The 22,925-nt window shown below is 58.7% G+C and overlaps 2 protein-coding genes and 1 long non-coding RNA gene across 5 annotated transcripts; 2 read left to right on the forward strand and 1 right to left on the reverse strand.

Moving 5' to 3' along the window:
- The first annotated feature begins 810 nt into the window (after positions 1-810).
- Positions 811-11,027, forward strand: ANKRD13D (ankyrin repeat domain 13D). Its single transcript, XM_047071607.1, has 15 exons — positions 811-988; positions 1,412-1,547; positions 1,662-1,786; positions 2,549-2,594; positions 2,678-2,821; positions 3,074-3,263; positions 7,507-7,573; positions 7,973-8,054; positions 8,270-8,331; positions 8,435-8,565; positions 9,530-9,687; positions 9,776-9,898; positions 9,980-10,143; positions 10,223-10,314; positions 10,651-11,027. The coding sequence occupies exons 1-15, from the start codon at positions 899-901 to the stop codon at positions 10,862-10,864; spliced, it is 1,824 nt and encodes a 607-aa protein (XP_046927563.1). The 5' UTR covers positions 811-898; the 3' UTR covers positions 10,865-11,027.
- Positions 11,028-11,880: 853 nt separating this feature from the next.
- On the forward strand, positions 11,881-20,326 carry SSH3 (slingshot protein phosphatase 3). 3 transcript variants are annotated; one of them, XM_047071298.1, is made up of 14 exons: positions 11,882-12,295; positions 12,801-12,838; positions 13,425-13,656; positions 14,856-14,974; positions 15,055-15,126; positions 15,479-15,544; positions 15,655-15,843; positions 15,927-16,020; positions 16,421-16,549; positions 16,627-16,673; positions 17,373-17,519; positions 17,715-17,915; positions 18,005-18,278; positions 19,344-20,326. In XM_047071298.1, exons 1-14 carry the CDS (start codon positions 12,230-12,232, stop codon positions 19,614-19,616), a joined length of 1,947 nt encoding a protein of 648 aa, XP_046927254.1. In that variant the 5' UTR covers positions 11,882-12,229; the 3' UTR covers positions 19,617-20,326. The 3 variants fall into 3 exon arrangements, with proteins under 3 accessions (XP_046927252.1, XP_046927254.1, XP_046927253.1); XM_047071297.1 differs by having other exon boundaries at positions 11,883-12,295; positions 12,798-12,838; XM_047071296.1 differs by having other exon boundaries at positions 11,881-12,295; positions 12,798-12,838; positions 17,373-17,915.
- On the reverse strand, positions 14,598-15,932 carry LOC124505357 (uncharacterized). Its single transcript, XR_006960641.1, has 3 exons — positions 15,733-15,932; positions 15,465-15,601; positions 14,598-15,112 (listed from the first exon to the last, which is right to left on the reverse strand). It is a non-coding gene; the product is annotated as an uncharacterized LOC124505357 (long non-coding RNA).
- Positions 20,327-22,925: the final 2,599 nt, after the last annotated feature.

Genomic DNA, 22,925 nt, shown 5'->3' on the forward strand with positions numbered 1-22,925 from the left:
CTCCCCAGTGCTCTCATCCCTGACTGCGGTGCCCCCGCGGGGCGTCTCCCCGCATGGCTGGGCCCAGCCCATGGTGTGGCGACCACTAAACACTGGCCTAGGTCCCTGGGGAAGGTGCTTTACGCTAAGCTGGCCAGCAGTTAGGGACATCTCGGAGGCGACGGCAAAGGGAGCCAGGCTCCCCCAGCTCACCCGCCCTTACAGGCATAGTCGGTTCCCGCGGCGGGTAGGAAAACCCGGGAACGGGCGGACGGCAGCGGGAGAAACGCGGATAACCCAAGGACAGGAGGACCACTGCCCGCTGAGCACGCACGCGCACATGCGTGCGCACGTCCCGGGGGCCCAAGCTCCGCCCCTGATTGAACCGCCCCGCCCCCGGACTCCCTCCTTCCTTTTCCGGACCCGCAACCCGGGTCTGAGCTGGACCTGGGGCGCCCCCTGCAGGCTGAGGGCGGAGCCGTAGTCAGGCCCAGCCCGCCAGCCCGCCCCTCGCAGACCCAGGCCCGGCTGAGGCCAGGGTCCCGCAGACGCGGGCCCCGGCTCCTTCCCCGGCGCGCGCGGCTGCCAAGGCGACTGGGCAGCGCCCCCCCCCCCCCCGCCGGCCCCCCGCGCGCGCGGGCCCGGCTGCGGTCGCCATGGCTGCGGGAGGCAAGGGGTCGCGCGGCCCGACGCCCCGCCCCGCCCCAGCGAGCCCCGCCCGCGCGGCCCGCCCTCCACGCCGCCAGCGCCGTAGCCGCCGCTGCCGCTACAGCCGCGGGGCGCGGGGGCTGCGGTGGGCGCAACTCCGCGCCGCGCGGACTGGAGGCGAGGGGGCCGCGCCAGGCCCGAAGCCGAGGCGGGGCTGGGCCGCCCCCGCCGCGCCCGCCCTCCCTCCCGGGATGCGGTGCTGAAGCCCAGCATGGCCGGCCCGGGCCCCACCTTCCCGCTGCACCGGCTCGTCTGGGCGAACCGGCACCGCGAACTGGAGGCCGCGCTCCACAGCCGCCAGGTGAGGCCCACCGGGCACCCGGGCCGTCCTCCGGGCCGCCCACCCAAAGCCAGGTCTCCGTCCTGGAGGCCGCCAGGCCTGATCCGAAGCCCGGGTCACCTGCCCCTCTCGCTTGAGCCACTGGCCTCCGCTTCCAGCGCTGGGCCTTGCCCAGCCCGTCACCCCGTTTCACATTGCATCCAGCCCCCGAATTCGCGCCACACCACCCCTGAGCCAGGCGGAGAGCCAGCAGCCTGGTTCTGGCCCCCAGGCTCTTCCCACCTGCCCCCTCCCCCTTCCTATTAGGACACGCAGGCCATCCTCTGCCATTTCCATGGTCTGTCTGCTATCTTTATTTCCCACAATGACTCCCGACCAGGTTCAGCCTAGTGGCCTTCTTGCTTCTCCTTACTTGCCCTGTGCTGAGTGTCCCATCTCTCCCAGCACGACATTGAACAGGAGGACCCCCGGGGGCGCACTCCCCTGGAGCTGGCTGTGTCCCTGGGGAACCTGGAGTCCGTGAGAGTGCTCCTTCGACACAATGCCAATGTGGGCAAAGAGAGCTGCCAGGGCTGGGCAGGTACTACAGAGGGCAGAGGGGCTCCCCCGAGGCTGGCAGTGGGGTTGGTGCGGCAGCGAGTGGTCAGGCCTGGGGCCGTTGGTGAGCTCCCCCCCAGCAGCCCGGTGCCCCTAGTCCTGCAGGAGGCGGTCAGCACTGGGGACCCGGAGATGGTGCAGCTGGTGCTCCAGTACCGGGACTACCAGAGGGCCACACAGAGGCTGGCTGGCATTCCAGAATTGCTCAGCAAGCTCCGCCAGGTACAGCAGGGTGCACAGGTGTGGCCGGTAGGGAGGGGTAGGGTGCCACGTCAAGGGGCCATGACGGACTGCACGGGGGTCCCTCGGGTCACCTACTCGGTCCGTGCAGCCTGTTTTCCCAACGCTGTAGACGACATCCCTCTCTCTGGACTGCAGCCCGGGGTTGTGTAGGAAAGACGGGAGTCCAGGCCCACACGGGTGACATCAGGCCCTGTGGGAGGAAAGCCGTGGCCAACGACATCCCGGGTCCCTCATACCAGAAGTCTCTGCAGAGCTTTAGATGTGGGCCTCCTGGTGAATGCATATTTCCTGGAGGGAGAGTTTCATCTGACCAGCGGGTGTGGCCTGGTACCCCGGAGTACCTGTCCGCCCTCCTCAAGCATGAAGAAGCCTGGCTGGGAGGGCACCCTACCTCGTGGCCCCCGCCCCAGGGGCAGGCCCAGATCAGTGATGAGGACTCTGGGACCCAGGGGGAGCAGAAGTTCCCCCAGGGCCCCTCAGCAGGCTAGTGGCCAGGTGGAGACTGACCTCCAGGTCCCAGATACTTACCATCTGATTATTCCAAGACCTTTTTAGGGCCCCACTTAGCCCACCCTTTGCTGGGTGGGGTTTGGTTGTGGTGGGGGCATATCTGGGACATAGCAGCACTTTAAGACTTCCTGAGGGGCTGGGCTCCCAGAGGGGGCTATAGACAAGGAGCCCCCCAGGCCCGCTGGTCCCCGGCACCAGGCACACCCTGACAGGTGCTCTGGTCTATCTCAGGCCCCCGATTTCTACGTGGAAATGAAGTGGGAGTTCACCAGCTGGGGTGAGTGAGGACCTCTTGGCTTCCCGGGGGCCGGGGAGGGGCGATTTGGGAAAGAACCCCGGTGACCTCCACACCCCCTGCAGTGCCCCTCGTGTCCAAGATGTGCCCGAGTGACGTGTACCGAGTGTGGAAGCGGGGCGAGAGCCTGCGGGTGGACACCAGTCTCCTGGGCTTTGAGCACATGACCTGGCAGCGCGGCCGGCGGAGCTTTATCTTCAAGGGCCAGGGTGAGCTGTGGGGGACTCACCGCGGACACGCGGCAGGCCAGAGCAGCCCAGGTTCTCCCGTGGCTCGTGAGGACAGTGCCCTTCTTCTCTGCTTCCCAGGTGTAGAAACAGAGGTTGAGGGCGGAGGGGCCCCGGGGGCTGGGGCCTCACCCACTTAGCAGCAGGTGGCTGAGGGCACCGTGGCGGCCCTTTCCCCACTGTCTGCGGCCCAGCACTGACGTGTCCCCCTCACACACCCGTTCCGGCTGGCAGAGGCGGGAGCCTTGGTGATGGAAGTGGACCACGACCGGCAGGTGGTGCACACCGAGACGCTGGGGCTCGCCCTGCACGAGCCGGAAGCGCTGCTGGCCGCCATGCGGCCCAGTGAAGAGCACGTGGCCAGCCGTCTCACCTCTCCTATCGTCTCCACCCACCTGGACACTCGAAATGTGGCCTTCGAGAGGTCAGTTGGAGCCTGGCCACACTGTAGGTGGTGCCCTTGAGGCTCCCGGCTCGGGCCTCTGGGAGGCTGGGCCACCCACAGAGGCTGCTCAGATGGGGGCGGGGGTCGCTGCGGGCCCAGCGGCTCGCTCAGACCCCCTGTGGCAACCTTCGGGGCCCTGTATGGCTGTCCGTGGGCAGAGGAGGCTGGGTCAGGGGTCCCCAGCGCCTTCACTTCTGGCCTCACGTGTTTTCCCATAACAACAAGGGTTTAGGTTGTGGCTCAGGGCGCTGTGTGCCCCAGTGTTGGTTTCTCAGTAGGATGGCTGTTTCTGGGCCAGAGTCCTTTGTGGGTAGTAGCTGAGGAATCTGACCCTACCGGCCCGGCTGTTCTCGCTGACGACGTATGTCCCAGTTCCAGGAACAGACTTCAGGACTACCTTAAAAAACAGACAGGCAAACGGCTTAATCGGAATATAGTTTTATACACCATACAGTGCAGCGATTTTTAGTGTGTTCACAGATAGGCAGCTATCCCCACAGTTGATTTTAGAACATTGTTCTCACCCCAGAAAGAAATTCTTTAGCTACCAGCTCCAGTGCCTGGAGCCCCCGACCTCCTCAGCGCTAGGCAGCCAGTGGTTGACTGTCCCTACAGATTTCCTTATCCTGGACTTTCAGATGCATGGAATCCTACACTAGGGCGTCTTTTGTGACTTCGTTCACCGAGCAGAGTGTTTTCCAAGTTCATCCAGGTTGTAGCGTGTGACCACTTCATTCCTTCTACGGCTGTCCATCGTATGGCTATGCCACATTTCGTTTATGGGTTCATCTGCTGACAGACAGTAGGATCGCTTCCATCTTTTGCCTGTTATGAATAATGCTCCTGGAAACATCAGTACACGAGTTTTTGTGTGGACATAAGCTTTTATTTCTCTCCGGTGTATACCTCGGAGTGGAATTGCTGGGTCACATGGTAACTGGATGTTTAACTGTTTGTAGAACTGCCAGACCCTTTACCGAGGGGGCTGCAGCATTTTACACACACACACACACACACACACACACACACACACACACCGTGTATGAGGGTTCTGGTTTCTTCACGTCCTCACCAACACTTGATGTTCGTTTATTTATTTTTGGATTATAACCACCGTGGTGGTGGGTGTGAGAAGTGGTATCTCATTGTGGCTTTGATTTGCATTTCCTTAACGATTAGTGATACTGAGCACCTTTTCATGTGCTTATTAGCCATCTGTATATCTTCTTTGGAGAAGTGTCTGTTCAGATCCTTTGCGCATTTAAACAATTGGGTTATCTTTCTAAAAAAAATACATATATATATATATATGTATGTATATTTTGAGAGAGAGGAGAGAAGAGAGAGCACGAACAGGGGAGGGGTAGAGACGGAGGGAAGGAGGGAGGGAGAGAGAATCCCAAGCAGGCTCTGCGCTGTCAGCGCAGAGCCCAACGCAGGGCTCAAACTCACAAATGTGAGATCATGACCTGAGCTGAAATCAAGAGTCAGATGCTTAACCAGTTGAGCCACTTAGGTGCCCCAACAATTGGGTTATCTTTTTATCATTGAGTTGCAAGAGTTCTTTACATACTCCAGATGTACATCCCTCATCAGGTACATGATTTACAAATGTTTCCTCCCATCTTATGGGCTGACTTTTCACACGTCTTGATGGTGTCCTTTGAAGCACAGGTTTTTAATTTTCACGAGATCCGATGCATCTGTTGTTTCTTTTGTCACCTGTGCTCCTACCATCACACATCTACCAATATTTGACTTTGTCAAATCCAAAGTCACAAAGATTTTCCCCTGTGTTTTCTTCTGAAAGTTTTATACTTTTTTTTTTTTTTAACATTTCTTTCTTTTTGAGACAGAGAGAGACAGAGCATGAACGGGGAGGGTCAGAGAGAGAGGGAGTCACAGAATACGAAGCAGGCTCCAGGCTCCGAGCTGTCAGCCCAGAGCCCGACTCGGGGCTCGAACTCACAGACCGTGAGATCATGACCTGAGCCGAAGTCGGACGCTTAACCGACTGAGCCACCCAGGCGCCCCATATACTTTTTAGTTCTTACTTCTGACCCATTTTGAATTCATATTTGTGGGAGGTAAGGGTCTGACTTCATTCTCTTAGAGGTGACGATCCATTTATCCCAGCACCGTGTGTTCAAGAGACTGTTCTTTCCCCATTGAATGGTCTTGGCACGCCTGTGGAAAATCAATTGACTCTTCTTTCCATTCTGTTGATTTCTGTCGGTCCTTGTGCTGGTGCCACACTGCCTTAATTAAGCGCTGCCTCGTAGTAAGTTTTGAAATTGGGAAGTGTGTGTCTTTTGACTTTGTTCTTCTTTCTCATGATTATTTTGGGTCTTCTGGGTCCCTTGCAATTTCACCTGAATTCCAGATTCAGTCTGTCAATTTCTACAAAGAAGCCAGGTGGGATTCTGATAGGGTTTGCGCTGAATCTGTAACTCAGCTTGCAGAGTACTGCCATCTTAACAATGTTGGGTGCCCCCTACCAAGGACATGTGATCATTTCCCACTTACTCAGGTCTTTACTTTTTTCTTGTCATTTACAGCTGTAAATTTCCCTCTAACCACTGCGTCAGCTGCGTCCCTTAAGTTTTGATGTATCATATCTTTCTTTCCATTTATTTCAGAGCATTTTCTGATTTCTCTTTTGATCTGTTCATCAATCCTTTGGGTTTTTTAGGAGTGTGCTGTTTACTTTCCACACATTTGTGAGTTTCCCAAATCTTTACTCTGTTATTGATTTCTTATTTCATCCCCTAGTGGTTGGGGAACATACTTTATAGGATTTTTCTCCTTTCAGTTTTATTGAAGCTTCTTTTATGGCCTCGCGTGTAATGCATCTTGAAAAATGTTCCACGTGCACCTGAGAAGAAAATGTGTTCTGTTGTGGTTGGGTGGAGTGTTCGAGGGAAGTCTGTTAAGTCTGGCTTATAGGGTTGTTCAAGTCTTCTGTTTCCTTGTTGATCTTTTGTCTGCTTGTCCTGTCCATTATTGAAGTGGATGTCTGTTGATGTGTTGCAATTATTGTTGTCGTACTTTTATTTTTCATTTTGTATTATGGCAAGTTTCAAACATGTACGTATGAGAGGAGAGAGAATAGTTAGAAAGTTCCCATCACCCCACTTCAACACTTATCAACATTCTGCCTATCTTGTTGAATCTATTCTTGCTTTTTTTCCTTTTTACCCCAGATTATTTTATTTTGTTTTGCTTTGTTTTGTTTTATTTTATTTTAATGTTTATTTATTTATTTTTGAGAGAGAGAGAGAGAGAGACAGAGAGACAGACAAGAATCTGAAGCAGGCTCCGGGTTCTGAGATGTCAGTTCAGAGCCCGATGTGGGGCTTGAACCTGTGAACCGTGAGATCATGACCTGAGCTGAAGTCGGACACTTAACTGACTGAGCCACCTGGGATTATTTTATTTTATTTATTTATTTTAAAAAAATTTAATGTTTATTTATTTTTGAGACAGAGGGAGACAGAGTGCAAGTTGGGGGGGTGGGGGGCAGAGAGAGAGGGAGACACAGAATCTGAAACAGGCTCCAGGCTCTGAGCTGTCAGCACAGGGCCCAACGCGGGGCTCAAACCCACAAACCGTGAGATCATGACCTGAGCCGAAGTTGGACGCTCAACCAACTGAGCCACCCAGGCGCCCCTACCCTGGATTATTTTAAAGCACATCCCAGCTGTCCTATCATTTTAACAGTAAATGCTTCTGCACACGACTCTAACAGAGGATTTTTTTTTTAATTTTTTTTTTTAACGTTTATTTATTTTTGAGACAGAAAGAGACAGAGCATGAACGGGGGAGGGTCAGAGAGAGAGGGAGACACAGAATCTGAAACAGGCTCCAGGCTCTGAGCCATCAGCACAGAGCCTGACTCGGGACTTGAACTCACGAACTGCGAGATCATGACCTGAGCCGAAGTCGGACGCTCAACCGACTGAGCCACCCAGGCGCCCCCAGAGGATGTTTTTTAAAACCAGCCCCAGCACCGTCATCACATCTGACAAAATCAATGATAATCCCTCAGTACTTTTTAGTCCCCAGTCCTTGTTTGATGGTCGCCAGCCGTCCAGGCATCCTCATCAAGGCCCTTGCGTGTTTCACAGTGGGAAGGCTAATTGGAAGGGGTCTTTGGAAGGGAAGGCTTTGGCTAAGGTTGAGGGGCACGGGTCCTCATGAGCTCCTGTTTGGTTTGTTTCAGGAACAAATGTGGTATCTGGGGCTGGCGGTCTGAGAAGATGGAAACCGTTAGCGGCTACGAGGCCAAGGCAGGAGAGGCTAGTGGTGGGGGCTGGGGTAGGAGACAAGGCCCAGGAACCCCACCCCTTCTCCATGTCCACCCATGTGGAAGAGAGACAGAGTAGCCCACGGGCTCTGGAGGCCCTGTGCGGCGATGGGAACTCAGTGGGGCCCGAGTGCCCAGGCCCCGCCAAGCACATAGGGATCACCCCGGCACCAGCCCCGACCCAGGTTACCGAGATGAAATGAGCGTTTTCCCCTCGTTACTGAGTCCCCATGGTTCAGACCCTGCCACCTCCTCCACTGTGGGGGGCGAGGTCCTGTCTGTCCCTGCGGAGAGGAGGGCTTGGGTTCTGTACTGGTGAGGCTGAGTGTGGGGGGACAGGCTCTGAGCCCTTAGCTCTGCCTGTGTCCCCCCTGCTCCCCAGGTATACAGTGCCACCAACGTGGAGCTGGTGACACGCACTCGCACGGAGCACCTCTCTGATCAGGACAAGTCGAGGAGCAAAGGTAAACCCAGGTGCGCCTGCCTGTGGCCCAGTCACACCATATGCCGGGGTCACCCTGCTCCGGGGTCAGGGCCGCAGAGTCCGGCACGAGCTGGGAGGCCTCCCCGTTCCCGTGTGCTCAGTCTCCCACCCGACAGGCTCCCAGGGTGGATGGTGGGGGGGGCAGTCGGGGGGCAGTGGCCCAAAGTCTCCTCACGGGCTCCCACCCCTTCTCAGGAGGGAAGACTCCATTCCAGTCCTTCCTCGGGATGGCCCAGCAGCACTCCTCTCACAGCGGGGTGAGCCGGGCCCAGGGGGCTGGGGGCCAAGGGCAGGGGGCCGTGACGCAGGGCCAGGCAGCCACCCTCCCGAGCACTAAGCCCAGTCCTGGGGCCCTCCCAGGCTCCTGTGCAGCAGGCCGCCAGCCCCACCAACCCCACAGCCATTTCCCCCAGTGAATACTTCGACCCCAACTTCAGCCTGGAGTCGAGGAACATCGGCCGCCCCATTGAGATGTCCAGCAAAGTGCAGAGGTGAGGTCGTGGGGCTGGCTTGGGGACTTCCCTCAGGGACACGGATGCCGCCTGGTCCCCCGAGCCCCTTGTAGACTCCTGTCACACATGGGGCCCACCAGAGTGGGGGACCCACTCACCCAGCCAGCTTCCTTCTAGACTCTCCTCCTTGGGGGTAGGAGCCAGGTCTGTCTTAACCATGGTTGTTGGCAGAGGGCTTGGACCAGAGGATTGGTTACTCTTCTTTGGTGAATGAGTGAGTGAGTGAGTGAGTGAGTGAGTGAGTGAGTGAATGAATGAATGAGTGAATGAGCAGCACCACCCATTTATGGTTTTCTGTTCAACTGAATGAGCACCTCCTGGAGGCCAGCTTGTGGCCGAGGGGAAGGGCTCACAGCTCTACTGTCTCCCGGCTTTGTGGCCCCAGGAAACGTCTTCTCCTCCGAGAGTCTGTTCTCTTCCTCAGTAAAATACCAGTCACACTTAGCCACCTGCCCACAAGGGTGCTAAGAGGATCTCATGAGCCATGACATAGAACTTGCGGTGAGCCCAGCACTGCCCTATGAACCACAGGCAGACTTAGCCACCGAGTGGTGGATTCGAACCCTGGTCGTCCTGACCTCTGGGCTTTGCTGGACCCAAAAGTGTGGCAAAGTGTGAGGTGCTGGCCAGCCGTGGGCTGGGGAGGAGGACCCGGCTGTGGACAAGGCCATGATTGAAGCCAGCAGCCCGGCCCTGCCCTCTCCATCCAGATGAGTTGAGCTGGCTCAAGCTGCCACAGGCCCCAGCCTGGGCCCAGGGTCTGGGTGCCGCCCGGGCGGTAGGGCCAAAGGACAGAAGCTCCTGGGGCAGGCAGGCGGGGGCAGCTGAGCAGACGAGAGGGCACCTCAGGCCCGGGAGAGGGTGTGAGTCAAGGCAGGTGTCCAGAGTGGGTGGGTCTTAGCAGAGGGGCCACCAGGAGTTCCTTGACTCGCGTCCTGTGCAGGTTCAAGGCAACACTGTGGCTGAGCGAGGAGCACCCACTGTCCCTGGGTGACCAGGTGACGCCCATCATTGACCTGATGGCTATCAGCAACGCTCACTTTGCCAAGCTGCGTGACTTCATCACCCTGCGCCTGCCCCCCGGCTTCCCGGTCAAGATTGGTGAGGGGCGGTCTGGGGCAGCCGGGGGTCTGGGGCAGCTCCCGGGGTGGTGCCGGCCTCTGGCTCAGGCTCGGCTGTCTCCTCGCAGAGATCCCCCTTTTCCACGTGCTCAACGCCCGCATCACCTTCAGCAACCTGTGTGGCTGTGACGAGCCCCTGAGCTCGGTGTGGGTGCCGGCCCCCAGCTCTGGCTCTGCCGTCACAGCTTCAGGTACCGCCGCGGGCGAGGGGGGCCGGCAGTGCTGCTCGCTGGTCTCTGAGCCCCGGGGCTGAGTGCTGCCCTTCTGCGCAGGGAGCCCTTTCCCGTGTGAGGTGGACCCCGCCGTGTTTGAGGTGCCCGAGGGGTACAGCGTGCTGGGCACGGAGCGCAGCGAGCCCCTTCGCGACGAGGATGACGCCCTGCTCCAGTTCGCCATCAGGCAGAGCCTGCTTGAGGCGGGCGCGGAGGCGGAGCAGGTGGGACACGGGCAGCGGCCAGACCCTGGGGGTGGGCAGGGGCGCCAGAGGTGACAGCTCCGGGCTCCGTCTGCTGCAGGTGACTGTCTGGGAGGCCCTGACCAACACCCGGCCCGGTGCCCACCCTCCTCCCCAAGCCGCCGCCTACGAGGAGCAGCTTCAGCTGGAGCGGTGAGGCCCGCTAGCACCTACTGGGACAGTATCTCGGCCTGCCCTGCCCCAAGGAGCCTGCCGGCCAGGGGGTCCTTGGCTGGTGGCGGTGGGTAGCGGGGAGGTGCTGGTCCCAGGACCCCATGCCCTCTCCGAGGCCACCCTCCAGAAGCAACATGGCCTGCCATCAAAGGCAGCATGAGGATGGGAGACACAGGGTCCCCTGCCTCGTCTCTTCTCTCCGGTCTCCCGGGTCCCAGCCACCTTGTCCTCCATAGCTATGTCCCAACACTCGGCCTTCTTCCCCAGCCGTAGCGCTCACTGGTCTGTTCTCCCCTCTCACGCCTTGCCTGGAAGGGCCCTCCAAGAGAGCCTGCGGATGTCCACAGAGCCCAATGGCCCAGAGTCCCCTCACAGGACACCCCCGGCCCCGGCCCCCCCAAGCTTTGAGGAGCAGCTTCGCCTGGCCCTGGAGTTGTCTTCGAGGGAGCAGGAGGAGCGGGAACGGCGGGGGCAGCAGGAGGAGGAAGACTTACAGAGGATCCTGCGGCTCTCGCTCACGGAGCACTGAGCACCGAGTACCCAGTCCCTGGGAGGGTTGTCTGGTCTGCTCCCCCACCTGCTTTTGTAACTTATTTATTTATAAACTCTCTGCTGCTAAGCTGCCGGCCCGGAGCCCTGGGGATGGGCTTGCATTGGAGACCAAGATGGAAATAAAGAGACTTTCAGCAGCAGGCTTGTTCTGCTCAATGGGATGACAAAGCGGGGGAGGCGACATCGAGGGGAGATACTGTGGGCAATGGCCTCAGACCTGGCTTTGAATCCTGGCTGTGGCCCCCTTAGCTTCTCCGAGCCTGTTTCCCCAGCTGTAAAATGAGACCACCTCCCAGCCCCCAGGGCTGTTGGGAGGGTGAAGTGAACCAACAAACCAACATACGTCAAGTCCCTTACAGAGTATGTGCCTCACAAACGTCCGCTCCCTGTAGTCTTGTTCCACCTATTGGGGACCCAGGTTCCTCCTGCCACTTACTCGGGCTTTCCCAGAACCCACCCCTGCTCCTATCAAGGAGGGGAAAGGCTGGGCCTCCAGACTATTCCCAACCGACTGGGAGGAGCCCCCTGCACCCCAGGCCTGGGTTCCTGCCTGTTCTATCCGAGCATGTTCTATCTGAGTGACTTTGGACAAGTCCCTTCCCAGGCTGCAGTGTGAGCCTGCTCAACTCTGCCCTGCTCACCTCCAAGGTGGCCCTGAGGATGGCCTGTGACCCTGCGATGGGTTAGTTCTAAGTTCTGCCTGGTTTCCCCCCGAAGCTCTGCATGTCTCCCAACGATTGTGCAGAGAGTGGAAGCATGAGGGCCAGTCAGCAAGAAGAAATAATTTTGGGGTGCCCTCCAACTTAAGACCTGCTATGTCTGATCCTCTCCGAGACCTGTGTCCCCCGTCCTGCCTCCCTAGGTGCCAATCTGGGTAACTGAACGGTTGAAGCCCAAAGCAGAACTCAGGTGACCTAGGTGGGCGGAGCCAGGAGGGCAGGGGCAGGGGCGCCTCCAAGAAGGAGGGACCGAACCCCGGAACCCCGGAACCCCGGAACGAAGACTGCAAGTTGCTGGACCTCTGGCCACTTCCCGCCCAGTCGCCGCGCTCCGCACCTGCGCCCCGCCCCGGGCCCGCCTCCAAAGTGCTGGGGGGGCGGGGGCGAGGCGGCCGAACCGAGGAGACGCAAAGGGAGGGGCGGCGGCTGCTCGGTGCTGGCTCCGCAGACCGGGTTGGACGCGGGCTGGACGCGCGTCTGGCCCTTTAAGGGCCGCCCCCGAGGAGGTGCCAGGCCCTGGTGGCTCCGGTCTCTCCTTCCTGGTCCTGCGGGGCAGGGACTGTCCGTGGGGCCGTGGTAGGGCACCGTACCCGGACGGGCCCAGGTGTGCCCGGCCTGGCCCCATGGCCCTGGTCACAGTGAGCCGCTCCCCTCCGGCCAGCGGCCACTCCACGCCTGTAGGGCCCACGGTAAGTCTGGCTTTGCCGTGCTCCGGCCCACGCAGTTGGCTGCCAGCTGGGCCCCGGGGAGCGCGTCCTGCCCACTGCCAGCCTCCCCTTGAGGCTGGGGGTGTGGGAAGGGGGACCCTAAGTGTCTCGCTGGAGGGGACTGGGAGGGGGTCTGGAGGCTCCCAAGAACTTAGACCCAGGCAAGATCCGGAGCCCCGAACACCAGCCCAGCCTGCGGAGGCCCTACCCTCTTCCAGGCCCAGATCTGGGCCAACCCCTTGGACACCTCCAGCACCCCCACCCACTCACCCCAGCTGCCCTACCTGGACCTTTGCCCAGGCTCCCCCCCCAGTGCCTCCAGGTGGGGAGTGGACTGGGGTGGGAAGGGATCTGACATCCTTCCTGGTTCCAGTCTCCAGTTGGGGGGTGGGGCGATCCCACCCCCACCCCCACAGCCCTGATAGCAGAGAGGAGAGTCCTTGCCACCCCCCACCTCACTCTGCCCCGGGGGCTGCTTTCTCAGCAGGACCAGGCATCCAAGCGGAGAAGCCGGCTCCAGCGAAGGTGAGCACCTCTCCCGGACAGACAACTACCTCCAGCTGCCAGGCCTGGCCCCTGCCCTACTGGAGGACTCGGCCAGAACCAACTACTGCATATGTGGGGCAATGTTGCTGGTGGGCACAGTGGGCTTGCAGTGCTGACCGGGCTGCCTTTGCTTTTATCTTCCTCCCGGTCAGTCGGGGCTCCTCCACCACTATTCTGGACCCTGGCTCGGGCCAGTAGTCACAAGCCAAAGGGCAGGGATGGGACGGCAGAGCCCAAGGGCTCCTGGGTCCCCACCAAGTTTACAGCATCTCCTGAGATAGGCAGGGGGGAAGGGAAAGGGAGCAACCCTTGCCTCCCCCCCCCCCCACTTAAACAAGTGGCTCGGGGGCTTGGCAGCCTCCAAGACAGTAGTTCCCCAAATGTGGTGGCCTCAGCACTTGGGAACTCCTTAGAAATGCACATTCTCAGGCCTCCACCCCAGACCTGTTGACTCCCCCGGGACGGGGCCCAACACTTGTTCTAACAAGCCTGGTGGGTGAATCTGATGCACGTCTGCCCTGAGGGGGATGACGGACGTAAAGTGGTTTCCCTGCTGCCCTGCCAGACAGAGCTTTGCAGTGCTCCGTGGGGCTGTCCTGGGACTGCAGGACGGAGAGGACGATGGAGAAGCAGCTGACGCTGGCCCTGAGGCAGTGGAGGGACCCCCGGGGGAAGAACAGCCCCACAGCGACCAGACAGACGATGGGCAGGGGCCCCAGAGTCCCCAGAAGCAGCAGCAGAGTCAGCACCTGCACCTCATGGTGGAGCTGCTGAGGCCACAGGACGACATCCGCCTGGTGAGGGGCCGCCGAGCCCTCAGAGAAGGGGAGAGAGCCAGCTCTTGAGGGGTGGGGGGGGGGGGGCGGGGCGAGGCGAGGGTAGAAGGGAGCCAGCGTGTGTGTCTGCTGGGGAGCAGTGGTATGAGGGCAAGTAATACGGATCCCCCAAACCCTGATGAGCCTCCCGGTTCAGCTAGTTGCTTAAACAGGGCACGATCACGTCTTCAGGTCTCTGGAGGAGCGGGAAATGATGGGGGTCTGCCCTGCATGAGCCTGTAAGGCCCGATCGGGTCCAAGAGCTGGGAATTACACGGAGGTGGGGTTCTGTGCAACCAGCACAGGACCTTCCTGACCCCATGAGTTGTGCGCACACCTCAGGCCTGGCCGGCCGCTCCGGAGGGCCTGCTGAGCTGGAGGGGCGCCAGGCGGGGTGGGGCACAGGTGGGAGCCGGTGGACCAGTTCCCAGATGCCTGTGGGGCATCTCACTGTCTGCAGCAAGATGGGAAAAACAAAATGGAGGCAGTCTTTCCGAAAGCTGAATTTATTCCACGGAAGCACTGTCCTTTGTTATGAGATTGTGTCTTTAGTATTCCTTTGATGAGAAACCTTTCTTGAATCAAATGATGGTAATGGCAAGTGGAAAAGGTTTTTGGGTTTTTTTTAAACCTCTTTCCTGGGCAGAAATTGAAAATGGGCAATGGGTGCTAGGCCCATTCTCCCCTTTTTTCCATACATACCCCCTTTGCGAAAAATCTTTTTTTTTTAATTAAAAAAATTTTTTTTAATGTTTTATTTATTTTTGAGACAGAGAGAGACAGAGCATGAATGGGGGAGGGTCAGAGAGAGAGGGAGACACAGAATCTGAAACAGGCTCCAGGCTCGGAGCTGTCAGCCCAGAGCCTGACGCGGGGCTCGAACTCATGGACCGTGAGATCAGGACCTGAGCCGAAGTTGGTCGCTTAACCGACTGAGCCACCCAGGTGCCCCACGAAAAATCTTCTTAAACATTCTGTTGGACCATGGAATCCCAAAGTTGGCAGCCACTGGGTTATAACTACCAATCTGGAACCTGGGAAGAGGAGGATGGGCACAGAGCAGGCAGGCAGCAGGTCTCTTCTAGGCCCACGTGTATGCCAGGTGGGGGGCGGGGGGCGGGGGATGCAGGGTCTTCTTGGGCCGCTGTGACCCTGGGCTTCCCCCTCCCCATCTTCCCCAGGCAGCCCAGCTGGAGGCGGCACGGCCCCCTCGGCTCCGCTACCTGCTGGTAGTTTCCACAAGAGAACACCAGAGCCAGGATGAGACAGTCCTCCTGGGAGTGGATTTCCCCGACAGCAGGTGCGAGCAGGGAGAGGAAGGGAGGGGGGCAAGGAAGTGAGATGCTGGGGAACAACGGCTTTTCTTCTGTCCCCTGCCAGCTCCCCGAGCTGCACCCTGGGCCTGGTCTTGCCTCTCTGGAGTGACACCCAGGTGTACCTAGATGGAGACGGGTAAGAGATGGCGACTGGAGGGAGGAGAGAGGGGAGAGGGCGGTCGGCAGGGTGATGGACCGGATAGGGTGACTGGGCAGTGGGGAGCAGTGGAAGAAACGCAGGCTGGGTATCTGGGGCCTGGGCCGACTCAGCTCCATCTCGGATTTGCTGTGTGACTCTAGGCAAGTCACCTAACTTCTCTGGGCCTCGGCCACCCCAGGTGTGGCAAATGGGGCTCATTTTGAAGCCCAGATGCTGTGTATGTACGTATTCTGAGGGCCAGCCTCACGAGGTGGCGAGTGGGTTGGCCTCTCAGGAGCTCTGTCCCAGAGCCTGGAGTTGGATTCTACCCGCACCTGGTCTCCCTCAGGGGCTTCAGTGTGACGTCCGGTGGGCAGAGCCGAATCTTCAAGCCCATCTCCATCCAGACCATGTGGTAAGGGTTAGGGCGGCCCCGGTCTCCGGCCGGCCTCCTCAGAGCCAGTTGGAGGGTCTGGGGAGGGGCGGCAGGGAGGAGAGTGTGACCCAGCCCGTCCTCTGTCCTAGGGCCACACTCCAGGTGTTGCACCAGGCATGTGAGGCGGCTCTTGGCAGCGGTCTTGTGCCAGGGGGTAGTGCCCTTACCTGGGCTGGATACTACCAGGACAGACTGAGCTCTGACCAGAGCTGCCTCAACGAGTGGATGGCCATGGCCGACCTGGAATCCCTGCGGCCTCCCAGCGCCGAGCCTGGCCGGTCAGTGCGGGCAGGGGAGGAGAGGGGAGGGTGCCATGGGGGAGCCGGGAAGGGGTTCTTGGACTGACGGGCTCGGCTCCCAGGCCCTCAGAGCAGGAGCAGATGGAGCAGGCGATCCGGGCTGAGCTGTGGGAGGTGCTGGACACCAGCGACCTGGAGAGTGTCACTTCCAAAGAGGTGGGCCGGGGGGTTCCGTGTCTGGCTCAGTCGGTGCTGCATGCGACTCTTGACATCAGGGTCATGAGTTCAAGCCCCCACGTCGTGTGTAGAGCTTACTCAAAAAAAATAATAAAAGCTGGGCTGGTGCTGGGGAGGAGCAGGGGCCAGGAGAGAGCTGGGCCCCCGGCAGGGGGTGGGGGTGGGGGTGGGGGTGGGGGTGGGGGTGGGGGTGGGGAATCCTCCCACGGGGGCAGAGCTTTCCCCCAGTCCTGAGCCAGTCCCCCACGCCTGGCTTCAGCTCCTCTGTCTAGATGGACAGGTGCTGTCCTCTGAGGCCCCGGAGGGAAGGGCGGGGCATCAGGACGCTTGCAAGGCACCCCCCCCCCCAGCCTCTCCTCCCCTTTGGCTCCGCCTGCAGATCCGCCAGGCCCTGGAGTTGCGCCTGGGCCGTCCTCTCCAACAGTACCGCGACTTCATTGATAACCAGATGCTGCTGCTCATGGCCCAGCAAGACCGCGCCTCCCGCATCTTCCCCCACCTCTACCTGGTGAGCAGCAGGGTGAGGGCGGCGTGAGGGCGCCGCAGGTGGGGGAGACGGAGGGTGAAGCTTCTGTCCCTCCGCAGGGCTCAGAGTGGAATGCGGCAAACCTGGAGGAGCTCCAGAGGAACAGGTAGGGCTCTGGGCCCTCAGGACCACCTACCCTGTGTCTTCCCCTTCCCTTGGCCTCACCCCAAGGGGCAACCTGGCCAGAAACCCCCAGATCCCCCCGAGCAGCTGCTAGCTCTGCCTCCGACCCCCTCCCCCCGGCAAGGTCTTGGGGGCCCGCTTCCTCCCCACTCTGTAGAGCAAGCCCCATATGGAAGGCCGCAGTGACACAGAGAAGAGGGGCGGCAGTGGGGTGGGCGCCCCGAGGGCCTTTCCCAAGCGGAAAAGCCCCTCTCCACCTGACCACGTCTCACAGAGACAGGCAGGGGGGCTGGCTGCCTGCCCTCCTTGGTTCCTGCCATTTGTCCCCCACGGGCTCCCGGGAAACCTACTGTGGCCCCCGTCACCGTCACCCAGCTGCTGCAGATCCACCCGGTCTCAGCTTAGATCAAAGCTGTCCTCCCACTGACTTCTGAGACTAGTAGGCTTAGTGCTTCAGTCAGCCCAGCAGCTACCTGGACCAGAGGGGGAAACTCAAACCCCGGTGGGGCGGCATGATTCGCTCAGGGTCACGGCCATCTTCTCCTCCCCTCACGACTGCACCGTCCCCACCCGACTCTCAGAACCAAGGACTAAACAGAACCAGCAGGGTCGGCCGGGTCTGCTGGCCAGTGGGCCTGGTGCCCCTGGCAACGTCAGCCGGGCCGCATACCCTCTGCTACAGGGTCAGCCACATCTTGAACGTGGCCCGCGAGATTGACAACTTCTACCCCGATCGCTTCATCTACCACAACGTGCGCCTCTGGGATGAGGAGTCAGCCCAGCTGCTACCCCACTGGAAGGAGACACACGGCTTCGTGGAGGCCGCGAGGTGGGGCTCCGCCTGCCCCAGCTTCGAGGGGTCCCCTTGCCTCTTCCCTCCGGCTCAGGACCTCTCCCGGCCCTCAGGGTCTCGACTCCCTCCTCTGCTCTGGGCGGAGCACTCCCTGTCCTTCTCCCACACCGCAGGGCCCCTCACAGCGATGGGGCGGGGAAGGGGGGTGCTGACCGTGTTCTGCCTCCACAGAGCACAGGGCACTCGGGTGCTAGTCCACTGCAAGATGGGCGTCAGCCGCTCAGCTGCCACGGTGATAGCTTATGCCATGAAGCAGTATGGCTGGAGTCTGGAGCAGGCTCTGCGCCACGTGCAGGAGCTCCGGCCCATCGCCCGCCCCAACCCCGGCTTTCTGCGCCAGCTGCAGACCTACCAGGGCATCTTGACCGCCAGGTACGAGCCGGGCCGGGGAGCAGCTGGGTGTGGGCGCTGGGCGTGGCTGCTGGGTCACTCGAGGCTGACTGAGGCCCACCTCTTTCCAGCCGGCAGAGCCACATCTGGGAGCAGAAAGTGGGTGGGGCTTCCCCAGAGGAGCCCCTCGCCCCGGAGATGTCTACACCGTTCCCGCCTCTTCCGCCGGAACCAGGGGGCAGTGGGGAGGCGAAGGCTGTGGGTTTGGAGGAGAGCCGGTCAGCCCTGAAAGAGGAGCCTGGGCCACGGCCCCGTATCAACCTCCGAGGGGTCATGAGGTCCATCAGCCTCCTGGAGCCTTCCTCGGAGCTGGAAAGCATTTCAGGGGCCAGTGAATTGCCAGAGGTGAGGCTGGAGCTAGGGAAGGAGCCCAGACTGAGGCACATCAGGGGACAGAAGTAGGAGGGGCAGATGGCAGGAGGAAGGAGAGAGACCAGGACCGGGGCCCAACTTCCCGTGGGGACCATTCCCTGGGCCGCTCACTTCTGTCCCCTCGAAGCAGCCAAGGAGACCTCGCGGGCGGTCGGCGAGCACTGCCCTCCGTGGGAGCTGCAGAGCAGCCATGGGGCCGGAGGCACCTGCGTGGGCTTCTCAGCCGAGCCAGCCCCGGGGTGAAGGCTGCAGACAACTCTCAGCCCGATGAAAGGACTTGCCTCCTGAGGGGCAGGGCTGCCCAGCCATGGCACGAGCATCCTCCCCAGGCCAAGAGCTGGACACCCAACTGCCAACCCCAGACGAGGTGGAGAAGATGCTCTGCGGCCCCTCCCAAATCTGAGGGGAACCCACCAGAGGATGGGGTACAGAGGGGTCATGGCACTCACGTGACCAAATACGGGCTGGGCAGTTGAGCATCCCCTGTGCTAAGTGCTGCAGGGCACAAGCAGAAGACCAGAGACTAGCCTTTGCCTTAGGAAGCCAGACCCACCACGGGACTGGAGGCCAAGACGGCTGGCCTGAGGAGAGAGAGCTCCTTGCAGAGGGCGGGAACCTTTGGGAGAGGCTTCCTGGAGGAGGTGGCACTGGGTATGGATGGTTGATGGGTGAGCGAGCGTGGGTGTTCCTAAAGGTAGTGTCTTCACTCGGTACCCGGAAGGTGTTTCACCTGCAGCTCTCAGGACTGACTGCACAAAGGCAGGGGGGCAAGAGGAGGAGGAGGGGGCCTCAAGGATATGGCAGGTGCAGGGGAGCTCAGGAGGGCTTCTGGGGCCAGAAGGAAGACCGGTGGGGGCCAAGGAGCAGGGCAGTGGGGCGGGGGTGCTATCTTCCCTCCTATGGAAATACGACCATGAGTAGCTCAGATTTTCTACATCCACTTAACATTCCACACCTACCCCTTCCCAGGCTTTGTGCTCAATAACTCTGCCCTGGAAAGACTTCTCAGTGATTCTTCTTGCACTCTGACCCTTCTAGGTGTTTTCTTCAAACGAGTCTTCAGAAGAAGACCCTCCGGTGCCCTTCCCTCAGCTCTCAAAGGCCAAGGGAAGCGAGCCGGGTCCCAAGGGGCCTTGGCCTGCCCTGAAGTCCCACCAGTCTGTGGTTGCCCTCAACAGCGCCGCCCTGGTGGCCAGCCGGACCCGGGCCTTGCAGGAGCAGGCAGAGGCCGCCCGTTCCTCCACACCCAGGCTCCGGAAGGTGGTGAGGCAGGCCAGTGTGGATGGCAGTGGGGAGGAGGGCGAGGCTTGAGCCCTCACACATGCTCATGGCCCCCTAGACACAAATAGAGGCGCCTGAACACAGCTCCTGGGACGAGCGCCCTTCATTCCTGTCAGCTTGTCCACGTTCCTTTTAGCTCCTCCCCAGTGGCCCCGAGATTCCATCACTACAGCCTCAGCTCCTATGGCCTTAAGTCTCAGACATGTCCACCTTTCCAAGGGCTCAAGATCTTCTCTATAACGGGGATGTGACAGAGAGACTGAAAGTGCCTTTGGGGGCCAGAGCACCTTGCTTCGTTCCCAGCTGCTGCCTGAAACACTCACTTGCAGCCAGGGAATAAACCCAGTGAAGAAAGGCTCATGCTTCCTCCCTCACCCACTCCCATGTGCCTCACCCCTGCCCCTCTTCATTCCTGGGGCCCGCTAGGCCAGAGAACCAGTGGCCCTTAAAGGCCAAGAGTAACCTCAGTTCCCAGTTCTGGAGGCTCTGAGGAGCAGAGAGCGGTCCCGCCGATGGGGCCTTCCTCCCGCACTCCACACCCAGCCCGTCTTCTGCTGTTGTCCCCCGCCCCACGCCACTCCCCGACAGCAGTGCGCTGGGTCACAGGGCACCAGGCCAAAGAAAGTCTTCTTCTTGTCCTTCACGGCCTCTGGCCGGTTTTTCACAGTCTTAATAGTATCTGGCTTTGTACTTAGAAATAAAAAAAAACATTTTCATATTATTTTCACTTTTATGCTAAAGCTGTGTGCCTGTAAGTCTGATTCTTCTCTGGTTACACACGGAGTTTGGCCTCTCTTAGCCCTCCCGGCCTCCTCATAGCAACCACCAGGTGTGTTGAGGCAGGCCCCGTTTTGGAGGACTGGCGGGGTGGGAGGGTAGTGGTGGGTGGGGCCGGAAGAGGAATGGGGAAGAGAAGAGGGGAGACCAGTGTTATCTCCCTCACTTCCTAGGGCAGGGCCTGGGTAAATGTTAGCTGCCCCTGCGCCCGTCAGGCAGGTTGGGGTGGGGGACAAGTCTACGCCGGGCAGCAGGTGCTTGGCTCTGTTGGGACAGCTGAAGCGAGTTACCCATGAGGAAGTGGGAGCTGCCGACGCCTATCTGGACAGGACCAAGCCTGTTCCGGAAGCTAAGGCTCTGTTTGGACACTTGATGATTGTTCTCGAGCACACTGTGGGCCCCAAGAATCTTCCTCTTGCTACAATGCAAGACAGCCTGATCTTCCAAGCCAGTCCCTCCCTGTCAAGGAAGAAGGACCCTCGACGGGCCCTCCCCTTCTGCATCCAGGTTCCTTTTGCTCTTTACTGTTCAAACAGAGTAAGTTATTCCATCTTTGTCACTTCTGTCTTCTCTTCCCAAGATCATATCCTCTGCCCCATAAACACACTACTTCGGTTGGGGGGGGGGTGGATATGCAACTCCTTCCTTCAAAGCAGACTCAGAGGTAGGAGCTGGCACCACTTGAGAACTCATGCCCCATTTTAAGGGCATTTCTCACCTAGACCCCAGTGGGACCCCAGCACTACTCTACTCCTAGAGTACCAAGGGACAAGAAACTTGGGGTCTAGCCCTGGCTTTGCCACTTATAACTCACTTCACTTCAAGTCTCTGTTTCTTTCTGTAAAACAAAGGGATTAGACTAGGAAATCCCTAAGTGCCCCCTTCCCACTTTGGTATGTTAATGATACATGTCACCTACAAATTGACAGAATTCACCCCCAACATGCTCTCTAGAAGAACCGTGTGTACCTGTGTGTAGGTGACATGCCTAGGGGCCCAGGTGGGGTCCAGAGAGGCTCGCCTGATTCTTGATCCACCTCGCTGGTCCACCCTTCTGAGCAAACAGTGGGGCTGCCTGTCATCCTCCAGCCAACCATGCGTCTCACCCAGGCTGCCCTTTCAGCAGTCCTAAGCCAGGGTTAGGGGCAGGCAGGGTGACAATGTCAGGAAGGAAGCCAAGGCCAGGCCCTGCCTTCCTACAGCCTCTGCGGCTGGGAATGGAGAGTCCTATCACGAACTCAGAGCTAGGGGCTGACCAGAATCTATGGACAGGAACAACTGGCTGGCTCTCAGTTGGTAGAGCAACTGATAATCTTGATCTCAGGGTCGTGAGTTCGAGCCCCACATTGGGTGTAGAGATTACTTTAAAAGAATGCAAATGATTTAACACACACACACACACACACACACACACACACCTCACACAAATTGCTAAAGGGGCAAAAAAAGTTAAAAAAAAAAAAGATATACAATGAAAAGTATGTGTCCTTTAGATCTTATTTTCCAATCCTTCACAGGCAGCATTGCTACAGCTTCTGAGTCCCTCCAAAGACGTTCCATGCTTATGTCATCAAATATATTTATGTATTGTTTTAAAAACATAAATTATAGGGGCACCTGGGTGGCTCAGCTGGTTAAGCGTGACTGGTGGTTTCCGCTCAGGTCTCTGGGTTTCGTGAGTTTGAGCCCCGCATCGGGTTCTGCACTGGAAGTGGTACGGAGTCTGCTTGGGATTCTCTCTGTCTCCCTCTCTGTCTCTGCTCCTCCCCCACTTGTGCTCTGTCTCTTCCAAAATAAACAAATAAACGTAAAAAAAACATAAATTACAGCATATTAACATTGACACTTTGACATTTTTTTCATAGCACAAAGAGTGGCACATCAGTTCAGAAAGCTCTGCCTAATTCCTAAAACAATCATACACATTCTATTCTATGGACTCCATTTATTTAAGTGCTCATCTACTAAAGAACATTCAGGTTGCTTATGGATATATATTTTTTTCATTCCACGTAATGCTTAAGTACTCTTGCATATACTTTCTGGTGCACACAGGGCCACTAAACCTGTAGGACATATTTCTTTTTTTTTTTTTAATGCTTTTATTTATTTTTGAGACACAGAGAGACAGAGCATGAGCGGGGGAGGGGCAGAGAGAGGGAGACACAGAATCTGAAGCAGGCTCCAGACTCTGAGCTGTCAGTACAGAGCCCGACGCGGGGCTTGAACTCTAGGACTGTGGGGACGCTTAACCGACTGAGCCACCCAGGCGCCTACTGTAGGACATATTTCTAGAATTGCTGAAGCAAAGGGTATATGCATTTAATCTGGAAGGCATTGCCTAATTTCCCTCCACGAAGTTGCACCAATGTACAGCAAACAGGAATGTCTGTGCGTGTCCTTAAAGGACTGTCCAGCCTACACCACAACAACGTCATCTCCAGCGAATCTTAACAACACTCCCAGAGGAGAAAAAGCACGCATTGTAATTACCACGTTTTGGAAATAGGAAACTGAGGCCCAGAGAAGTAACTGGGTGATAGGGCCTGAAATCGATCCTAA

This window comes from Lynx rufus, unplaced genomic scaffold, assembly GCF_022079265.1.
Source record: "Lynx rufus isolate CCGP_SWC_20201006 ecotype Redwood Valley unplaced genomic scaffold, mLynRuf1.p SCAF_9, whole genome shotgun sequence".
Classification (NCBI taxonomy): domain Eukaryota; kingdom Metazoa; phylum Chordata; class Mammalia; order Carnivora; family Felidae; genus Lynx; species Lynx rufus.